The sequence below is a fragment of the Thermobia domestica genome, chromosome 5 (genome assembly GCF_964235325.1).
Source record: "Thermobia domestica chromosome 5, izTheDome1.hap1.1, whole genome shotgun sequence".
Lineage (NCBI taxonomy): Eukaryota > Metazoa > Arthropoda > Insecta > Zygentoma > Lepismatidae > Thermobia > Thermobia domestica.
The window spans coordinates 35,245,026-35,269,055 of record NC_137458.1 but is presented as its reverse complement, the minus strand read 5'-3'; the positions used below and the strand labels follow the sequence as shown (position 1 = coordinate 35,269,055).

The 24,030-nt window shown below is 33.6% G+C and overlaps 1 protein-coding gene across 1 annotated transcript; it reads left to right on the top strand.

Moving 5' to 3' along the window:
• The first annotated feature begins 12,369 nt into the window (after positions 1 to 12,369).
• Positions 12,370 to 12,984, top strand: LOC145685044 (uncharacterized). The gene has a single exon (XM_081757388.1). It carries the CDS (start codon positions 12,370 to 12,372, stop codon positions 12,982 to 12,984), a length of 615 nt encoding a protein of 204 aa, XP_081613514.1.
• Positions 12,985 to 24,030: the final 11,046 nt, after the last annotated feature.

Genomic DNA, 24,030 nt, shown 5'->3' with positions numbered 1-24,030 from the left:
AGATAGAAGAAATAAATATTTGAGTAAAGACAAGTAATTAACCACTTGTTCACGAAATAATTTACATCTTACGGCATTTCTAGAGGTATTAATTAATTAAGTGAAAAGATAAAACACCGAGTTAAAAATTTTTACTTGTATCTTTGTATGTTCATACAATTTATGTTCCGAATATCGAGTTTAAATCAATAACTAATACTAAAAATTGAGATCAGGATAAACCTGTGGATAAGACAAGACCAAATACACTGTTTGTAGAGACGAGGCTAGGATTAAATCGTTTTGTCGTCTCCTTATCCCGATTCCATTCCCGATTTAACAATATAAGTTGTTTAGTTATATTTTTGAGAGTTTAGTTATATTTAGATGCATTGACTTCTATAGAATTTCAAGAGTATTTTATAATTGTTGTTATATTAAATAATCTAAAGACGAATCCTAAAAGTGATTTTATAAACAACATATTGAGTCACACACTAAAAAAATACTTTCTCCCTGTTATTCATAATACACAAGGAAGCTCCTTGTAAATGTCAAAATACTAGAATAGTAGGGTCTTCAAATAGATGTTTCAGAGCTATGAGACAACGACCAAAAAGTGATATTACGAACAGAACACAAAGTGAAATAAAGACTTCCAGTTTAACTTCCTACTTTCATGCCCTCCTGGATGAGGTAGACGACAATTAAGGGAAATGAACGATGATGGAACATTTGGTGGAATGAAAATGTGAGAAGGAACGAGGATACTCCGGGGAAACCCCCGGTCACGATGTTGTCCACCAGAAACTTACTTGAACTGGAAACGAACCGGGAACCCCAAGAACCAGAGGTAAGCGCTTTACACTGAGCCTTCTGAACATAAAATACATTTTAACAATTAGCAACATAAGTGCTCACTATCTTCTTCGGACAACATTACTTCAAAAACATCAGTAGCAGTTGCATAATTGTTTAAACTTTAATAAATATTTTCCTACTCAAATGCGTGCAGGAAATCAACAATAAGAGTCATAATGATAAATACTAACTTTGCTTTATTTTCTTAAAACAAGTACGTTACTATGTTCAGCAGAACTAGCCGAGATATCCGTAACCTCCAACTCCGGCGTGAAGATTGCCACCAACTCTTCTCACAATGGCATTAAATCCATTGATGTCATCAGCGCCGTAAGTGACATGTCTTACACTGCCGTCAGGTTCAACGAGGCTGTATTGCCCTTTTACAACATGACCATCTCGAACTTCAGTCTGTTGTTTATTATCTCCTGTGAGGTGATCACTCACTGCGTATCCAAACTGATATCGTGGGTAAGCCTTAAAAGAAAATATGTAGATTATATTTTTGGAAATAATGCTTACATTTTCATTAATCTTCTTATTAATCAATGCCACTAACGAACTTCTAAAACAAATAAAATATATATGTTTAATTGTATTTTTAATTCAAGGTTCATATGGAATCAAAAAATCTATTATATTTAAAATAATTCTGAAAAAGATGTTGAAAAAGGAATGCAATATTTAAAAGTAAGAGATAGATATGTTTCATTTATGAGAATGATTCTTATTTCCAAGTGAAAGCTCATTAGATTTATCAATATCAATCTTTTTTTTTCAATTGGTATCCTCTCATACAACTACTGATTTGAGATAACAAACACTAATTTTTGATATTGTTTAAATAAGCTAAGAGTAGACGTAATTTTGTTTTCTATTTCTTTTATTGGAACAGTTCTAGATTTACAATATTGAAATTACGTAGATACAACATTTATGGTAGATTAATATTCTAACAAATATTAATTATTGAAACACAAAGTGCAGATGCGTGTTGATTATTCTAATAATATAATTTGTACCTATGGCAGGAATGTATTGAAATCTGAGGTAGGACATTCTTTCCAAAAGAATACTGCACCTGGATTTTCTATAGTGAAACATTGTATCCTTATAACTGAAGGATATTGCACTGATGTGTGTAAGTGAATCTGTATGCGATAATAGATCATTGCTCAATTGCAGAGTACTGATTTTAGTTTCAATTTCAATTTTTAATAAACTATACTCTTCACTAACTTGTATACTTAGGTAATATCAGAGATTTTTAAACCCTTAATTCACTGTCAGCTAGGAATGAAGAATTAGTGGTAGAATTAACGTAAAAGTATGTGTTAAGAATGTTTTTCTTGATCGCTGCAATTTTTTAAATGATTTCTTGTAGTGAGTGAACCCGAGTCCCATCTTAGATTTAGTTTAATTTCAGCGACGGCAGAAGGCCTGACGGGTGACTTGTAAACATAATCAAAAGTAATATATATTAGTGCCCAGTTCATAAAGTTTGGGTTTGCTGAGATTGTTAGAAGAATCTTCGGCGTTGCTGAAGTACAAGTTCAGCCCCATCAATATGGTCTAGTGTACGAAGAGGGCACATATACAAATAATGGAGAACCTTTGATATTATTGCCCAATCTATGAAAGGAATTGTGAAGCAACCGATACCTTTTGAGTCCAAACTCAAATCCCATACGTATCCTAAGGTTTTGAATAATTTATATGATCGTGTTCTCCCTGTGTGAAATAATATCAATACAGTAAGTAATTGCATAAATACAAATGCTGTTCATAACAATTGTAATATTCACTTTTGTATTTTTAAAAATAATAAGTGGTCTTAATGCAAAAAAGACACTGTTAGTTAAAATATTTTGGCACATTTTAAGATTGTTGCATATGATGTTTCAGAGTTAGAAATGTTTGTGAATTTTAATATCAATAGTCTACTAATCGGTTAATAAATAACTATAATATCGATACACATTGTACTTACGTAGTAATCAAGTCCTCCACCAATTCCACCAAGAACACCAATTGCATAAGCAGAGGACACAAGAGTAACAAGAGTGAAGATAATCTAGAAAACGAAATACAATATTTCCAATATTCGGCATGAAGTGTAAATTCTACAAATTAACAAAATTTCATATGAAATGAGTATTGAGGTACTACAAAAGTCAGTATTATACTTTCAATTTCATGTTCTTTTATATGTATAACACGTGGACACTGTCCAGTTACTACGAATTTGCAAGTCCATAGTATGTATTTTCAAACAGTTATCCTAAGACCTTATTTACAGTATTTTTATTACAGACAGCTTAAAGTATTTTGGATCTTTAAAAACTATGTTAACGTGTTGTTCAATTTATTCCTCAATTATTGATAAACGATGGTTATTCAAATATACCCAGATACATAAAATACAGTTTAAACTGCAATAACTGATTGTGAAAATTTTCTGCTACAGTGAGCATATTTTATTAAAAGAAATTGCAACATTACTCATATTTAATTATTATTCTGATAATAATACAACAACATAATGGTTAACAAGTTTGCACATGATCAATGTTCACGAATTGAATTTTCTGAGTCGGAAATAAATATTTCTGACATGAACAAATAACCTTTGGCTTTGGTAATCGCATCCTTTTCGTTAAAGGAAAAACTCTCATTCTGTAAGTAACACTAACTGTACTTGTTAAAAAAAAATCTATCCAATATATGGCGCTATATGTCTGACGCTAGTTGGTGATGCAGCAAAATGCAGATTTAAAACATTTTTGACAGTTTCGTTACATTGTTTTAATATGGATTTGTTTCTCAACAAAACACAACAGATACTTAGATACTTAGATATCATAATTAACATTTCGCTATTTTTAAAGCGATTCATTATTACGATTTAGTTGCAGTTTAAACTGTATTGATTCAGTTAATAGAGTGAAAATGAATACTAATTGACTGAGTGTTAACACTTTTTGTTGCTTCCTATTTATCACATAAGCTATGAAGGCACTTTGATACAAGCATTAAATGAGTTAATAGGCAAACTAAAAGCTTCAGCTTTTTATGGACGATTTTATCCTACAATGTACAGCTCGCCGAGGGCTAAATGTAAAGAACTGTCTTGGGATGAAGTGACAAAAGAAAATAATGAATAGTGTTACTGTGAGTTACTAGCTAAGCCTACGACGTAATGTGTCATTGATCGCAATAAGTGATACATAGAGCAATGTCTGCAGGAAACGGAGGATTGGACATGAATTCCCATTACAACGTTTTAGAGTATATTTTGCCGGGCATTGCAACATGGAGTCGAGCATTATCATCCTTCACAATCACTTTATCGTGTCTTTCGTTGTATTGTTACTGTATGTCTTTAAATGCTCGAGTTTAACGCATTAATTGATTTCGATACAGACTGTCTATGATTGTCTCAGTCGGTTTTAGCAGCTACTAATACACTGTACTGAGCTGGTCCTACTAAATACAGAGCGTGATATTTCAGCTGTGAATATTCGGTTTGGTCGTGGGCGTTTAAGAAAACAGGGCTGTCTTCATGACATTCTTTGCTTGAGGTTATCGTATTGAACCCATTATTCGTCCGTGATTACAATGCGATGTAGAAACCCCTTCCGCTTTGTCTTTGAAGAAGCTGTTCACAAGCAAACAAACGCCGTTCAACATCTCTCTGTTTCAGTTCGTACGACATCCAATTTCCTTGCTTCTGAGTTATTCCCATGGTTTTAATGCATTTTGAAATAGTTTATTGAGTCACTCCTAATGATCCTGCTAATTCTTCTTGCGTTTAACACGAATCTTCAAGAAGTAATGTCTCAAATTCTGCATATTTGAAAATCACCTCTCTTCCACCGACATGTCGACCACGGACATGCCGTTAAAATCACCATTCTTCAAGCTTTGAAACTACACGTGAAATGTTCTTTTATTAATGACGGTCTCCGCCTCAGATCTCTTCATATTCAAAAATAAAATTAAAACCTAATGCAAACGGCGAGTATTTTGCTCGTCAACTGAGAATAACTTTTCGATGTCGTCACAAATCGACTAATACTTCGATGAAGTTATGTTGACAAATGCCAAAGGTTATATCACCAGTTGCTACTAGAGCCATCTCTTCGAAAACGATGTAAACATGGTTATAAACCTAATAGATACAAAAGTATTTTGCCAAGCCCATGGCATGAAACTTATGAGGTGTAAGTAAAAAGGAAATTATTTAGAAATTTGTTTTTCCTCTTTTGATTAGATAGTAAGATTGAATGCTGTTTCTATGTTATTTCCTTTTGAAAGTATTTTTTTTTATTCAACTACTATACTAAAGTGTATGCAGATTGAGGTTTCCGTGCTTGGGAAAAGGAAACTTAAAATGCATTCCTGATTTTGTGCATTAGAAAGTTTTAATTGAAAAATAAAAGAACCACTCATTTTATAGACAATAGCATAATAAAACTGTTGTTAATATCATAATAAGAAATAAAACGTGTTAAGAACTTAATAATATACTAATTCTACTTTTGTAAGACTGTAAAACTCTCTGTCAAACTCTAACTGCCTATCTGATAGTTATTTGATGCTGCCAATTTATTGCAAAATTTAATTGTAGCTCATGCATAAAATGAATTTTTGATTTAAGTGCCTGATAATTGTACAATTTAGAAAATAGAAATTTCGTAATTTATTACTCAAAAATGTAAAATAGCACTTATTACACCAGCACCAGAAATGGGTAGATATTTTCTGATTACCTGGCATTGTTTGTCAAAGAATATGATGGTCACAACTTAATTTACCCATACATGTTAATTCTTAAATAAAGGCATGTTCGGCATGTGTATGATTATAAATGTGTAGTAAAATTCCATTGCACTAATGCGTGTTAGAAATTAAACGAATACTTACAGTGATTGAGTTCATTTCTGTTGTTATTGAAATGAGATTATCTTACACTGTGATGAAATGAAAGAATTTTGCCAGTTTTATTCACTAATGAACGGAAAGAAAGTTGTAATCAGTTTCTTCTCCAAGGAAATAGCTAATTAGCTCCCTAAGTATTTGATCTCATTGTAACTGTTTCTAATATTTGAAATATTTTTAGATTGCAAATATAAAGTAACCTTGTGGACAAGGAACCTGATCAAATAAAGGCAATTTTCTTAAGAAAAACAGGATTCGTATGATTCCAATATAACCATCGTATTTGCTGTACTATAAGATAAAATATTGATAGACGAAAAGTAGTTTCTACATCATTTTATTTGTTTTAATTAACTTTCTTTCGTGGTTTCCGTAAACGTTGGTATATAAAGAGAGTAAGCTATTCACATATTACAGTTCATTTACAGCAACACAGAAGTTAACCTTAACAAAATGGTAAAGTATATGTGATTCTTGTTTAAACGCTTATTAAAATAGTTTTTTTTTATTAAATTTATTCTTTAATAGACGTTTTAACTATTTTTTGTTTTACATCCTAGTTTTCTGATTGGGTAAATTTGCATTGGATATTATCTGTTTCACAATAAAATAATTCAGAGGTTTCTCTGCATATCTTTAATGAAGAAGATGATTCTATTACTATTGGATGTACCTTAGATATTTTATATAGTTTTATTATCTTATTACTTATCTCTATATAAACAATATAGACGTAAACCATAATTTACGCGAGGATAGCTGAGCTTGTGCTGTTTAACTTGGTAAGCATTTCTGGGTGTTTATATATTCTTGCTTCACGATAAATATCGCAAAGCTTATTCAATTTAATTAAATTTGGAACTTGCATAAGTAACCCTGTTTTCTGGATTTGAAACTCAGCAAAAATAAGTGTTCAAATACATTGCTTATAGCACATTTGCATATATTTATAAAAGTGATTTCTCAGTGTAAATTATGTAAGGAACACGATTGGTTTCGATAAAAAAAAACATAGGGCATACTTTCAATAGGATATTCTGATTGTTGCCATTTGTTACGGTTCAGATCCGTCAAAGATAATGAGTAAAAAGGAGGATAATTCCCGAAAACGTTTTCAAGATTCCTTATTTGAAGAGTCTAAAATACAAAATGTCCTTGATAAAACTCAATAAAATTATTGAAACTGAAGCAATATGGGATTTATTTTCTTTAATGCTAACGAGGCATAAAAATTACCTGTTGTCAAAGTTTACAAAGAACGAAGGGTTCACTTTAATCTCGTTTGAAGATTACATTAATAATAATAACAATAGTAAAGAACTAAAAAAGCTTTTACTATTACGATAAGCATCATCATTAATTTTATTAAGACAAAACTAGTAAATTTTGTCAGATGTATTGTTTGCGTAAATTCTCCTTTCAAGTTTAGTGATTAGTCTACATGTAATATTTATAAAATTTAAAAATATAAGATGAATTACTAATTGAAGTTGTGTTAATTTACGTTAGACGAACGTGATGAGACTTTGAAATTCGTTTCCAGTTGTTGAGTTAATAACTAGTAGCACAGTACATCTAAAAAACGAATAATACTTTTTCATTAGTAATAGATGGAGTTTACGAAAGATGTTCTATATCAAAAAAGTTAATTCTGAATTCGAAAAATTAGTTTTCTTTCGATTCTTTTGCTTTCTTAAATGTAGTTTTAATGCCGGTTTACTTAAAAATAATTTACATTTTCCTTTTCCAGATGTTCTTCACTCTCGTTTTGTGTCTTGGGTTGTTCTTTGGAACTTCTCATGGTATGTATATAGTATTCACGTATTTACAAGTATGTAAAGTACCTATTTTTGACATAAACATTTGTTCGGTGTAGTTTTCTCGTACGTACAAGTGTGTTAAGTACCTTTTTTGACATAAGGGAGACCCGGGTTCGATTCCCGGCGGGAGCTCATGTGGTTCGGATTCCACGTTAATCGGTAGGTCCACGTCTCATATAGCCTCGCTGCTGAACGGGACGTAAAACTCAAAAATCAATCAATCAATTTTTTGACATAAATATTTGTTCGATGTAATGTATTTTTCAATACATCATTGCAGAAGTCCAATAGCAAACAAGGCTGTCTTACGCTCCAGCTTTGCAGAGTGAACATTACTTTTGACTACGACGAGAGTAACTCTCTGTAGAACCAATTTTATGAGTGGTTGGTGTGCCGTTTGCTCAGTTGAGATTAAATGCCACCAATAAAGCAACTCGTTTCCTTTTCCTTTCTCTTTTTCCTTTCTTACTTTTCTTGCAGTTTAGTATTTCTCTCTAGCATTGAGATTACATGAAACTTGCAAGTTTAGTTTAAGGTGGAACTCGTTTCGTAGTAAAGTGTTACGGATTACAACATTACTTACTAGAGCAGCGAAAAGTGCAGAAATTTATTTTTCTCCGAGTAAACAATCTAGTAATATCATGCTACTGAATAAAGAGTTTATTTTCATTTTCTTGGAGTTCAGAAATAAAAACTTCATTTCTTAAAAATGGAAATATTTCCAGTATTACCTGAGCCTTTCTGCCTCTTCAGTGCATGTACGTGTTATTACATTGTTTGTTTATGATTTCGGTATATTCTTATTTTCAGGTCATCACACAAACTCGTGGCCAACAAATTAACCAATATACTTCACGGTAATTTCAAAGCAACAGAACGTTAATTGAAAATAAAAAAAAAAATGAAAAAGTAGGATATTAATCTAAAGAATTTGGTGATACGGTATCAAGACAACCGTATTCAAATAATAAATTAGCGTCAACGACTCATAGTAAAAATTCAACGCAATTGTTCAATATTTTTGGGACGAAAGGTCCAAAATATTCTATTCAAAATTTTTTGTAGGTCCTATATCTGGAGAACTACATACAATGTAGCCAAATCCAAACTATCACTTAATTCAGTATGATCTTTTTTCGGTAGAAAATACGAAGCCTCGATTTAGGGGTCATTCAAAAATTTTGTAGCCCCTTATTCAAAATCTAATTATTGGCCAAGATCGCAACCTTTTGAGTCGTTATTTTTTGATAATATCTAACATTCTTGCTGAAGATCGTAAACTATTGATCCATTTTTGTACCATTCCTAAAATTCTGGTTTGAATAATATGTTTCTAATTTATTTGAGAACTTAAGTTTGAAGGTAACAAAGTAGCACGTAAGAACACTTTACAAACCTTGGAATATTTACAAATTAACGAGAGGTCTATGATTTTAAAATTTAAATGGAATTTTCAACATTTGATTTCCCATTCGTTCAATCTTATCTTACCAAATATGTTTAACCTTAGAATTTATGATAATTTATATGTTGAATAACTCGTGAATATAATTCTTAATTTTTCTAAAACTCTGTTTAGCTGTCCTCTACAGCAGTAGTGTAAGTAGTCAAAATAACAACCGACTCTCCCTCACCACAATTCCCGTAGTCAGTGCTTATGGTGGCTACAGACTTGGTGCCGGATACGGTCTTGGTGGATATGGATTTGCTGGCGGATATGGTCTTGGAGGATATGGTCTTGGTGGCTACGGTCTTGGAGCTTATGGACGTGGTGGATATGGTGCACAAGGTCTCCGTGGAATTGGTTATCTTGATTAAAAGATTGATAAATATGTTTGCTTGATAGTAAATTATAGAATAAAAACATTTAAAAACTGAGTGATATTTATTTTCTTTCCCTTTAAAAATCAAATTACAAACAGTAAAATACTTTATAACTAACAAACCGAAAAGTAGTTTTTTTCGTAAAATGAGAAAGGCTATTCAAAGAGATATTAGTAAGATGACAGGGTAAAGTTTCTGGACATATGGTCTCCATCATTATTATATTTGTTCCATATTGAATACAGAAAGTTCAGTGATACACATTTTCATGAGTTGATTGTGGCTTCTTTGTACATTATAGTCTATTGGGAGATTGGTAGTATTGTGTGCCGTCACTAATTAAATACGGTATGCAAAAGGTTCGTAATTTGTTGATTTGAGAATGACAGTGGTACAAGGAATAAAGTGATTTGAATTGTATTTAAAAGGGTGTTCACTTTAGAAGAGTTTGCAGAATAAGCAACGAGTGTTTATATATAACAAGATTGACAGAGATTCTCATGGGTATGGTCTGTAGGACTGAAGGATTAATGTGACTGATCGTTAGGGACAAAGCAAGTAAGATGTAAAATTTCTTTATATGGAAGACGAGAGATTAATTTGTGTTTCTAAGAAACATATGAATAGAATATTAATCAATTGTACCATAATTACTTACAGTAGTAAGTGCATTTGTATTTATTTTATGTGCTGTCATAATAGTCCCGATTACTTGTGTATTACTAGTTAGCACTGAGGACACTATTTATGAATGGACATTTATTTTTTTTCAAATTCCTTAATACGTTGCACTCATTAAAAAACTCAATGTAACAGAAAGTTAGATGTTTGATTATTTCAAACGAAATCAAGTAATCGGAAAAGAAAGTAAACGCAGTAATGTATAACGTATATAAATCATTAGACGGAGATAAGTAAGAAACATACATGCATTAAACTAATGTCAAGGAAAGGAATAAAATTCTACTCAATTTAACATGTTATCTGGAACCTAGTGGAGGTTTGCTATATGATATTCTTCACTATATTTTGAAAATAAGAAAATTTATGTTTATTACAAGGCAACTTATTAAATCTGCATTCACAACATTTACAATCTTAATTCAACACATATTTCATTTTTGTGAAGTCACTTATTATTTAACTTTTTCGTTCTCTTCCTCAAAAAATATTTTCTAAGCCACTACTTTTGCTCTTCTCTGTCATTAAGGAATACAGAACTATGATATCATTGATTACACTTCTGGACATTAGAAGCACTATTACTTAATGAAGAGATTCATTTCTTCCATTACATCTTTTTCTTTATATCTTGCACACAAACAAAAGAAATAAAGAAAACATGCGGTATTAAATTCGATTCTAGATAAAAACAGATGTCTCTGGTAAGACGAGTAGTGATTTAGATCGGATCGCACCATTTGAAGTATCTTTGGCTCTAAAATGAGTTATTCTTAATTCAAGGAACGTTCAGTACCTCATGTAAACAAATACACGTGGTGATGGCTTTATTTCATTGGTTACAGAGCCTATCAACATCCATGCGGTAGAAGAAAATAGTCCATCATCAAGTAAGCTCCTTTTTTTTAAATGTTTTTGTTTCTTATAAAGCAATTTCCTTCTAGAAATGCAATTTCCTTACAATTAAATAATAGAAGAAACAATATATCTAAGAATTAAATTGAATTAATGCAATAAAAGAGAATACGCATGCGCAGAAAATGGCTTTGCTCCACCTTCGCGCGAATTACAGTTTACAATATGGCCGCGTGCGGGGAATATGTAAAACATCGACAGGGTAAACCGTTGTGTAGTGGTGAAAAACGTATTGTTCTCAATGTTTTCCATAAGCTATGTGAAAAACATCCAACGCTAGCCATAAAAGACATAGTGAAATTAACTGCAGAATTTACTGGTGTGTCTGTATTTATACTGCAATTGATACTACTTGTCCCTTCTGACAGCTCGCTGTGCGCACGTGGTGCTCAATGCTGTGTTGCCAGCTTTTGCGTCGGGTATTGAAACACGAAATTATTCACTGCAAGTAAATCCCAGTTTTATAAAATTAAATTACCCAAAAGAGAACTAAAAAGAATGCTCTCAATAACCAGTAGGTCCACTATTCAAGTTGACATTTGAGTAAAACAATGTGCATTTATTTATGTTCAAATTGGCAATGTGCGGAAAGGGTGGAATGTTTACCATTGCAGAGCGAGAGAAATGAGCCATTATAATTGGCTGAACGTGCTGTTGTCATAGAAACAGTTCTTCTTGTCTGATTGTTATGACCACGTGCAGGAAGGAAAAACAGAGGAAAGCAACTGTCAGAAGGGACAAGTTGTGTCAAACGTACTGTAGTGTTAATGGTGCTCGCAGTGAAAGATTAAAAAAAGGAATACTGCCAACTCCCGGGAAGAAACATAGACGTGAGAAACCAGTATTGGAAGTTCAGTGTGATGAATTTGTAAGAACTGCTATTCGTAGAAAAGTTCATCAATTTTATGTGAGAAATGAACCACCAACAATCAATAAACTGCTGTTCGCTGTAAACAGCGATACAGATTTACCTAATTTCAAAAGAACGACTTTTTATACTCTACTGTGTGAAATCGGGTTCGAATTTGTCCGCAGAAATCGAAAACAAATAATCATTGATCGTGAAGATATACCTAAGGAAAATTCGTTCCTACAGGCAACAAGGTAAAAAATATATTACCTTGATGAGACTTGGGTCAATGAAGGTCATACAACAACAAAAGTGTGGGTTGACTCAAGTGTAAAAGATAAAAAGCAAGCGTTTCTTTCAGGTTTGAGCACCGGCTTGAAAAATCCTACAGGAAAGGGGAAGCGCCTGATTCTCCTACATATTGGAAGTGAAGACGGTTTTTTGGAGGGAGGGGTCTTGCTTTTTGAATCCAACAAAACGGGCGATTATCATGATGAGATGACAGGTTATGTGTTTAGCAATTGGTTTCGAAACATTTTGCCGAAACTCGTACCTAACAGTGTGATTGTCATGGACAATGCGCAATATCACAGTGTAAAGTCAGAGCGCATTCCAAACAGATCGTGGGTCAAAAACGATATTATTGAATGGATGGGAAATAAAGACATATCATACACAAAAGACATGATAAAAGACGAGCTAATTCAGGTGATAAAAGCAGCAAATGTAAAATCAAAATATGATAAATATATTATTGACAGTATGTCAGAAAACGCTGGCCACACTGTTTTAAGACTCCCTCCATACCATTGTTTGTTTAACCCGATTGAGTTGGTGTGGAGTCAGGTCAAGGGTTATGTTAGAAGTAACAATACCACGTTCAAAATCAAGGAAGTTAAGAGCTTGGTTCAAAAGGGCTTGGAGCAGGTAACAGCTGATAAGTGGCAAGAGTGTATTAAACACGTCGTAGGCGAGGAGGAAAAATTCTTAGAATTGGATGGGATCTGTGATTCAGTTGTTGACCGTTTGGTTATAAATGTTGTTGACACCAGTAGCAGTGAGAGCGAGGACACGAATATGGAAGGGATTCAACCCATGTCAGATTCGCAATAGGTATGTTAACATGTTTTTATTTTTCGCTTTTGTTTACTTTTAAAACCACAATCAATTCATCAAATAGCATTATTGTTATTTTAATCGCGAGTAGGGAAACAAATAGAAATTCCAACTTTAATATGTAGTAATTATTTCTTGCTTTTATAATGCAAAATAGCCATGTTTGAAATTAATCGTTTCGTCTGCAAGATCACAATATTTCTCGTGGTGGTATTGTTTTGTAAACTGCGTGGTACAAGCACGTGCTTCTCGAACGAAGCGCTGACCGACAGCCAATCATCTGATGACTGGCGGAGTAATACCATTCTGCAATGTTTACATCAGGATCAGAAGGTTCGTTGAATGAAGAGTAGTAAACCCTGATAATCTATTTTATTATCGTGACACCAGCTGATATCCTACTAAGATGTGTGTTTCTCTAAATCTTACCGTGAATTCTTTTGTAGATAAATGCGTACCGTACGTTCCTTTCACATGGGAAATTAGTTCGATTCCAAGTGGGAATGGGAACTCATATGATAAGGATCCATGTTAATCTGGAAATTCTCGTCTCATATAGTATCAATGCTTAAAGAGGCGCTAAACAAAATAAAACAACTATCTAATTTCTGCATCACATGTAAGAGGTAATATCTTAGGTTTCTGTATAGAAATGGATATCACCTATAGCCATAACAAATTATAGTTTGTTAAATTCTGAGAATTTTGAAATAACTTAATTAAATGCTGGTATACATTAAAATTGCAATCAACGTGAACCCAATAAAGGGAGGAACGAAATCAAGTAGACCAAACGTACAAAGCTTACCTGGAAGTAGCGTAATGAAATATTGAAACTACAACAATGGTTAAATTTACCTACAACAACTTTAGAAATGCTTTATAGAAGGTTATAAAATTAAATACAGAAATACATGTTTAGCGATAAAGAAATAGATATTTAATCGTCTCCAAGATATATTTCATAGTTGAAGAAGTGTTTACACGCGGCACCTTACTTCCAATGACTACGTTGCTCATTATTAAGAACGCAATACCAAGTTATAACCAATATATTGGACCCAAAATGATGAAACATTGCAAACTGAGCCTAGAAGTACAAAATTGCTAAACTTCCGCTCTTCAGAACGCAAGAAAACGTGAAGACAGTTGTGTGTAATTGGAGACGGACAGTGGGATCACAGTGGAGTGGAGTAGTAGTAGTACGCCGATAGTGGGTGGTCACGACGGCTGTATTACAGGAAGAAATCGAGAGAACGAAACTCTGAATGTTCTCCTGGAGTATAGTAAATCATATGTCCTTGGCCAACCGCAACGCATTAACTGTAACTGACCAATTTCGCAAGTTTACGATCCCTTGAGCTAATACCAGAAGTGTTTAATCACTGAAAAATCGGAAAAAGGCGAGGGGACAATAGATAGAAAATAGAAAGTAATAAAATAGAAAGTGAACGCGTTATAAAGATGATTTTTTTTTTTTAAATATTGGCCCTTTCTAGGGGCTAATGTAATTTCCCTCCTCAATTTTTTGAATCTAGCGTCGAAACTACTGAAACATGAATGTTTTAACTTGGTGTTCTAAGAAGCACTAACGATTGCACTAGAAGAGATCATTAGCGCTTTTGAATTTGGCGAGAATTTTACCCAATAAAAATTCCCAATTTATTCCTTATGGGCGTTTCGGGACATGTAATTGACCATAGCCACATTAATAGTGAAGCACTAACGAAACTATTAGTGTTTTCTGGAAGCACTAACGATTGGACTAGGTTTAATCGTTAGTGTTTTCTGGGGGGGGGGGCTAATGTGAAATCCCCCCTCAATTTTTTTTTGCTTTTAGCGTCCAAACTACTCAAGCACTAATGTTGGAAGTTGGTGTTCTAAGAAGCACTGACAAAGCGCTAACAATTGCACTAGCGCTAACAATTGCAATTTGGCGGGAATTTGACCCAATAAAAATTACCTGATGGGCGTTTCGTGACATGTAATTGGCCATAGCCATACTAATACTGAAGCACTGATGAAACTATTAGTCTTTTGTGGAAGCACTAACGATTGCACTAGGTTTAATCGTTAGTGTTTCTGGGAGGCGCTAACGTGAAGTTGCCCCCGAAGTTTTTTTTTACTTCTAGTAACCAAACTATTGAAGCACTAATGTTGGAAGTTGCTGTTCTAAGAAGCATTAACGAAGCATTAACGATTGGACTAGATGAGATCATTAGTGCTCTTATGGGGGGGGGGAAACTTCTCGGAGGTGTTACAAATCGATGGTGAAAGAAAAATGCGTAATTTGTCACGGATATAACATCTAAACGTTGCATCCTAGAGAAAAAATGAAGAGAACATTTCTTGTAGAGAATTGAATGTAGTTTACTTCTTGTAATAGCATGTTTTGCTCTAAAAATGCTTTCCATGCGAGATATTTAAAAGAAAAAAAAACTAATTTTTGGCGCAATTTTTGCAAGATGGCGGCCAAATCCGGGGTATAGAGTAATGCAAAATTAATATGTTGTTACAGACACTTATAAAGAAAATAACATTTGTTCCAGCTTTCCACCCTTTTTTCGTTATTCGACCCTAAATCATCCTTTATAGACTGGCCTATACCTACTTTATTGTTTGCCTATTAGTATAAGAGTCAAACCCCTACGAATTTGGTTTCCACCCTTTGATTGGGTCTGCAATTGGTCAGTGCTAGTTTTAACGTTTTTCGTAGCAGAGTTGGCCAAACATATTAACCTGTTTATGAACTATGACAAATGTGAGGATCACACACAATATATTATTATTATTATTATTATTATTATTATTATTATTATTATTATTATTATTATTATTATTTATTATTATTATTATTATTATTATTATTATTATTATTATTATTATTATTATTATTATTATTATTATCCCATATGTAAGGGTTGTGGTCGTGGGTGCTCAGTGCTAGTGTGTGGGTTTCATGGTCCTATTATAAGTCGTATAATTTTCTGGTGACCGTAAGGATCTGTCGATTCGATGAGGATCACCTCTAATAAGTGCAGTCCTGATTTGATCTTAGATCGCATCAAGTGTATAGATTTTCTATGGATTCTCAAATGTCCTCTAACATTTCTATTTCATTAACTCCTACATTAAAATTTATTGTCAATTATTAAAATTTATTGTCCTCCGTTTCCGTTAGCCTGTACATCATCATGGCAATTAAAACTTAAAGATTAGCTAATGTAAGCTTTTTCAAATATTGTTTGAAAGGGGTGGGGCCGGGACGTATCTGGGGCACATACTGCATACTTACTTTTAAATTATACCATGTGTCACGTAAAGCTGTCCTCTTTTAAACATTAATTATACTAATGGACAAAAGATACTTCTTCTCTGGCACACGGAAGAAAATACCTGATTCTAATAGAACTTTTCACGTAGAACTCGAATCTGCAACCAGTTTTTCTATATAACCCCCAGTTTTCCCCTGACTGAGGGATTTTCGGGAAATTTTCCCTCAAATTTTCATTTTTTTAAAACCATTTTCATACCTGTAGCTCGGGCACCTTTAGGTATACAAACACTCAAATTATATTTGTGTTAGCTTGATTTATACTTAGTAAGCCCTCTAAGTTTCATAAGAACCGTATTATTCTTTCTAGAGAAATAAACCTATTTATATAAAACTATGATATGTATACTGTTCATTTTACCATATTCATTAGTGCAGATAAAATAACATATAACTTCCACGAAAATTACAATATAAACACGATTTATATCCCGTTGGATTTGAAATAAAACATATTTTCAATGATGTACTCACCGTGTCACCACTTTTTGTATGAGGGAATTTCTACAGAAATTTTGTGGGAAATTGCATCCAAAAAGTAGTTTATAAGATTTTTTTGTCTTAACTTGCTATTTGTATATAGTAATACAGAAACAGGAGCTGCACTAAAACATAATTTTATGTCTACTTAATAAATAATACAAAAGAAGCGAGTGGTATCTTCTTAATAAATGAACACTTACTTATCTTAACTAAAATGTTTTAGTTGTCAACTTTTTTCTGTGTTTGGCTTCTGAAACATCTCTTTTGAGTGTCCAACAGTAATCAGCTAGCATTTGTGAACTCCACTGTCCCTGGTAGCTCTTCACCATGGAGGAAATGTCCTGATGAAAGCGTTCCCCCATGCTCATCACTAACAGCATTAGGCTTCTAAAGGCTGGAATCTGCTTCATTGTGACACTAAAGTGTATATTTTTCGAAACCGTCATACAGAGTTTCAAAACTACTATTCTCAAGAAAATGATTTAGTGTATTGTAATAATGTCTGTGCTGTGATGGATACACTCGTACATGCACATATAAGTACAGAATGGAGATTGTTTATTGACTTCCAAAACTAGTTTGAAGGCTGTCCTTTTGCACAATGACAACAAATTTTTTTCGTTGCCTTTGGCTTATGCCACTAATATGAAGGAAACTTGGAAACATCAAAATAGTGTTAGAAAGAATTCAATATGAGGAATACAAGTGGACCGTTTGCTCTGATTTAAAAGTTATTTTTTGTAAATGGGTTTGCAGCTAGGTTATGCGAAATTTTGTTGTTTCCCCTTCGAATGGGACAGCAGGAACAAAGCGGAACATTACATCAAGAAGGAATGGCCAAAGCGTGTATTAACTCCTGGCCAGAAGAATGTTGTTTATTCCTCGTTGTTGAGTCTTGATAAGATAATTCTACCTCCTCTTCACATAAAGTTGGGGGTCTTCAAAAACTTTGTTAAGGCAATAGACAAAAGTAATGCAGAATTTCGTTACCTCAAGGAAAAATTTCATCGGATAAGTGACGCTAAAATCAAGGAAGGGATTTTTGTAGGGCGCAAATAAGATGCTTGATTCGCGACCAAAAATTTGAGGATTTCATAACTACGGTTGAGAGAGCAGCTTTGTGTTCATTTAAATGTTTAACAGAGAATTTTTTAGGAAACCAGAAAGCCCCAAATTACCGTGAAATTGTGAATGATTTCCTGCAATCATTCAGAGAAATGGGTTGCAACATGTCCCTTAGAATTCACTTTCTAGACCCCCACCTGGATTTCTTTCCTAAAAACCTTGGTGCTGTTACTGATGAGCATGGGGAACGTTTACATCAAAACATTTCCTCCATGGTGAAGAGATACCAGGGACAGTGGAGTTCACAAATGCTAGCTGATTACTGTTGGACACTCAAAAGAGATGTTCCAAAAGAAAAACACAGAAAAAAGTTGACAACTAAAACATTTTAGTTAAGGTAAGATAGTGTTCATTTATTAAGAAGATACCACTCGCTTCTTTTGTATTATTTATTAAGTAGACATAAAATTATGTTTTAGTGCAGTTCCTGTTTCTGTATTACTATATACAAATAGCAAGTTAAGACAAAAAAATCTTATAAACTACTTTTTGGATGGAATTTCCCACAAAATCCCTGTAGAAATTCCCTCATACAAAAAATGCTGACACGGTGTATACATCATTGAAAATATGTTTTATTTCAAATTCAATGAGATATAAATCGCGCTTATATTGTAATTTTCGTGGAAGTTATATGTTATTTTATCTCCATTAATGAATATGATAAAATCAACAGTACTCATAGCATATTTTTATATAAATATGTTTATTTCTCTAGAAAGAATAACGCGATTCTTATGAAACTTAGAGGGCTTACTAAGTATAAATCAAGCTAACACACAATGTAATTTGTGTGTTTGTATACCTAAGGATGCCCGAACTACAGTTATGAAAATGATAAAAAAAGTGGAAATTTGAGGGAAAATTTCCCGAAAATCCCACAGTCAGGGGAAAACTGGGAGTTATATAGAAAAACTGGTTGCAGATTCGAATTCTACGTGAAAAGTTCTATTAGAATCAGGTATTTTCTTCCGTGTGCCAGAGAAGAAGTATCTTTTGTCCATTAGTATAATTAATGTTTAAAAGAGGACAGCTTTACGTGACACATGGTATAATTTAAAAGTAAGTATGCAGTATGTGCCCCAGATACGTCCCGGCCCCACCCCTTTCAAACAATATTTGAAAAAGCTTACATTAGCTAATCTTTAAGTTTTAATTGCCATGATGATGTACAGGCTAACGGAAACGGAGGACAATAAATTTTAATAATTGACAATAAATTTTAATGTAGGAGTTAATGAAATAGAAATGTTAGAGGACATTTGAGAATCCATAGAAAATCTATACACTTGATGCGATCTAAGATCAAATCAGGACTGCACTTATTAGAGGTGATCCTCATCGAATCGACAGATCCTTACGGTCACCAGAAAATTATACGACTTATAATAGGACCATGAAACCCACACACTAGCACTGAGCACCCACGACCACAACCCTTACATATGGGATAATAATAATAATAATAATAATAATAATAATAATAATAATAATAATAATAATAATAATAATAATATATTGTGTGTGATCCTCACATTTGTCATAGTTCATAAACAGGTTAATATGTTTGGCCAACTCTGCTACGGAAAACGTTAAAACTAGCACTGACCAATTGCAGACCCAATCAAAGGGTGGAAACCAAATTCGTAGGGGTTTGACTCTTATACTAATAGGCAAACAATAAAGTAGGTATAGGCCAGTCTATAAGGGATGATTTAGGGTCGAATAAGGAAGAAATGGTGGAAAGCTGGAACAAATGTTATTTTCTTTATAAGTGTCTGTAACAACATATTAATTTTGCATCACTGTACCACTCCGGATTTGGCCGCCATCTTGCAAAAATTGCGCCGAAAAGTAGTTTTTTTTTTAATATCTCGCATGGAAAGCATTTTTAGAGCAAAACATGCTATTACAAGAAGTAAAGTACATTGCAATTCTCTACAAGAAATGTTCTCTTCATTTTTTCTATAGGATGCAACGTTTAGATGTTATATCCGTGACAAATTACGCATTTTTCTTTCAGCATCGATTTGTAACACCTCCGAGAAGTTGCCCCCCCCCCATAAGAGCACTAATGATCTCATCTAGTCCAATCGTTAGTGCTTTGTTAATGCTTCTTAGAACAGCAACTTCCAACATTAGTGCTTCAATAGTTTGGACGCTAGAAGTAAAAAAAAAAAAAAAATATTCGGGGGCAACTTTACGTTAGCTCCTCTCAGAAAATACTAACGATTAAACCTAGTGCAATCGTTAGTGCTTCCACAAAAGACTAATAGTTCCGTCAATGCTTCTGTATTAGTGTGGCTATGGCCAATTACTTGTCACGAAACGCCCATCAGGGAATTTTTATTGCGTCAAATTCCCGCCAAATTCAAAAGCGCCAATGATTTCTTCTAGTGCAATCGTTCGCGTTTTGTCAATGCTTCTTAGAACACCAACTTACAACATTAGTACTTCAGTAGTTTGGACGCTAGAAGCAAAAGACTTTGGGCAACTTCACATTACACTGGCGCCAGAAAGCACTAACGATTAAACCTAGTCCAATCGTTAGTGCATCGTTAGTGCTTCCAGAAAACATTAATAGTTTCGTTAGTGCTTCACTATTAATGTTGCAATGGTCAATTACATGTCACGAAACGCCCATAAGGAATAAATTGGGAAATTTTTATTGGGTAAGATTCCAGCCAAATTCAAAAGCCCTAATGATCTCTTCTAGTGCAATCGTTAGTGCTTCCTTAGTGCTTCTTAGAACACCAAGTTAAAATATTAATGTTTCAATAGTTTCGACGCTAGAAGCAAAAAATTGTGGTGGAATATCACATTAGCTTCTAGAAAGGGCCAATAATTTTTTAAAAATGTCATGTTTATAACGCGTTCACTTCTATTTTATTCAAGAAACGAATAATCTATATATATAAAAGAGAACGTACAAATCCTTTGTTCCCTCATCACGCTAATACGGCTGAACCAATTTCTTTTATTTTTGGGGGGTTATTAGGATTTGGACCCTAGATGGTTTTTATCATATCACTTTAATTTTTAATTACCAGTGTCTTGAGATAATTGACCATTCAAGTGTCCATAACGTACAAATCCTTTGTTAGATCATCATAGGTAAAAATAAACGTATTTATATGCAACCCGCATGACCGTGTCACTCGGCGGGTTAACATAAATGACAGGCGCTATAATGTTAACATTTACTGCAATCACTTGAAAGCGAAAAAGTAAAAATTATCTAAGTAACAAAGTTTATTGGGTTCCGGGGTGACCGCAGCGAAGCGGGGCGGGTTAACATAAATGACAGGCGATATAATGTTAACATTTAATGCAATCTTCTATGGTTTTTATCATATCACTTGAAAGCGAAAAAGTAAAAATTATCTAAGTAACAACGTTTATTGCGTTCCGGGGTGACCGCAGCGAAGCGGAGTGAACGCTGCTAGTATTAAATGTTTGTCAAACACTTAACTAAAAACGGCCATTATTTAAAAAAAAAAGATCAGGTTTATAATGCGTTCACTTTCTATTTTATTCAAAAAACGAATAATATTACATTATTGTCAGACACTTAACCAAGATAACCGATTCCACGGAGACCTTGTGCACCATATCCCCAGGGTCCGTATCCAAGACGCCCATAAGCTCCGAGGCCGTATCCAGCAAGACCGTATCCTACACCAAGACCATATCCAGCTCCAAGTCCATAGCCACCGTAAACACCGACTACTGGGATTGTGGTGAGGGAGAGTCGGTTATTATTCTGGCTGCTGATCCCAGTGCTGAGGAGAACAGCTGACAAAAATAGAAATGAGAGAATGTTATTAGCTAATTAAATAATAAATAATGTACTTTTAGTATTAAGTGTATTTAACAAGATATGGTAAATGAGGCATACACGTACATCTTCAAAGATCACTATTAAATGCATTTATTTCTTTCCTTCAATAATATGTAAAAGTACCATACCTTCTTTTGTTTTTAGATCTTCTGTCTCAATCAAATTCTGAATAAACCATACACAAAAACTTTTAAATAATCTCAGAAAAAAATGGTTCAAATTTCAGAATTACGTATTTAAATTTATTCCTGATTTTCCATTCATTATATTTAAATCAAAAGAATGTGATTTAAAGTTTAATAGGCTTACACATCGTTTTTTTTTGAGCTTTCGGTCTTGAAAGATATCAATAGTTATATTAGTCGGTTTTTCGCTCATGCACTCATGCACTCATGCTCTCATGCGTAAACTCAAGTGTAAGATACATCTAATTAGACGTGGTTAATGATGGAAGAAAGTTGCTGTGAGGGGGCGTGGTGGTCCAGTGGTAGCGCGTTTATCTCTGGTGCTGCGTTTGGACTTTGTGGTGGAGAAACACCCCGCTTATTTTTTCTCGGGGTTCTCCCGTTTCCTCTTACACTCTTCATTCCACAATTTCATTCCTTTTCTCATAATCACCATCTCCTTTTGTCTAGCCAGCATAAGCGTGGAACGTAAAGCTAAAAGATTTCATTTCATTGGTCATTTTCCAAACTTTTTGTGCTTTAGAACGTTCAATTGTGACTTCCAAAATAAGTAGAAGTAAACTAGATTTTCAATTATATAAATTTAAGCATTGGTATACTTCAAAAGCAATTAATTTAGTATTTGAAAGTAAGTAACAACGAACATAACATAAAATCAAAATCTTAAAAACAGGGCTGAATTTAATGTTTCCCAGCCGTTAAGCCCAAAGGTGTTTGATATCCGTCACCGCGGTGTACAAAATGTAACCATAATGGGAAGTAAAAAAGAGTTATATTGTGCCTTTTAGTGTATTATTTTACGTAATTCAATTAATATTCGTTATAAATTGGCTTCTAAGAAAAAAAATTAAATGTGTGGCTCCTGCGAAGATAAATGTAAATGCCATTTCCAATGACATAGAATTGTTAGGTGAAATAATCTGGGATCAGACCATTGAATTTATCGAGTTTTTTTTTAAGATTGGAAGTGTACCTAAAATATCAGATTAAGATTCTTTATATGTGTTATTGCAATGCATTTTACAGGCACGTAGCCACGATTTCGCAATAGGGGGGAGGGGTCCGTGACGAAATACTGTGGTTATCACACCAGGGACCTGATCATTCTAAACTGTTTTACCGGCAACATATATTCGTCCGTTTGGCTGGGATTTCCTAATCGGGCGAAGGGGGGGGGGGGTTGACATGAAATATTGTGGTTAGACACTAGGGGATCGATCAGTCTAAACTATTTTATTGGCAACATACTCTTATTGGTCTGTTAGGACATTAAAATGAGGATATGTTAGTAAATATTTTGATTTAAAAAAACTATGAAGAAATCTTGAGTAAAAGAATATAAAAAAGTATTGAAGAAGATATATGTTACACACAGCCATGATCACAAGCATATGTTAATTTTTCCACTCATATTGAAAGCTTCCACTTTGCATTAATACATACAGGTTGCGAAAATAAACCTACTTCAGTCTTGTGAAAACCACTAAAATTATCAGTTAAACCGGACATTTTTTTTAAGAAAATCTAGATATTAACCTATCAAATAAATGGATTGTTGCTAGTCCCGATTTCTCATATCAAGGTCAAATCTAAGGCCAAATATTTAAAATCTCTCAATTCAAATTTCGAGCTTGTGCTTCTACTTCCAGCTAAAGCTGTGCTCATCACGACTTTTTTTCTCCAAATATCGATTCTGTGATGGGCACAGAAAGTCAACACTTAAAAATTACTTTACTGTTAGGTTGAAGATGAGTTGATTCACTATGGGCTACGTTAGTCAAATAAAGTAAAACATTGAAGTTTTTCAGACAACATTATTAGCGTGGACAGCAAAATGTACAGCGAAAAGATTGAAAAATGAAGGGTTAACTTTAAAAAAACCCGCTCCAGTTGAAATGCTTATACAGACACGGAGAACCAGTCGTATTAACAAATGCTGAAATAAATCTTGAATTATTCGCCTATTCACCTAAAAATCACCTTCATTAACATGTCTGCTCACTAGGAGCGTATCTCCCAGCGTGTACGTTAACATATACTTACGAGAGAATACCTATATCTCAGATTTTGAGTAC

Bases quoted from the DNA above. Each gene is read 5' to 3' on its own strand.
- LOC145685044 (XM_081757388.1), top strand. From the start codon at position 12,370: ATGACAGGTTATGTGTTTAGCAATTGGTTTCGAAACATTTTGCCGAAA.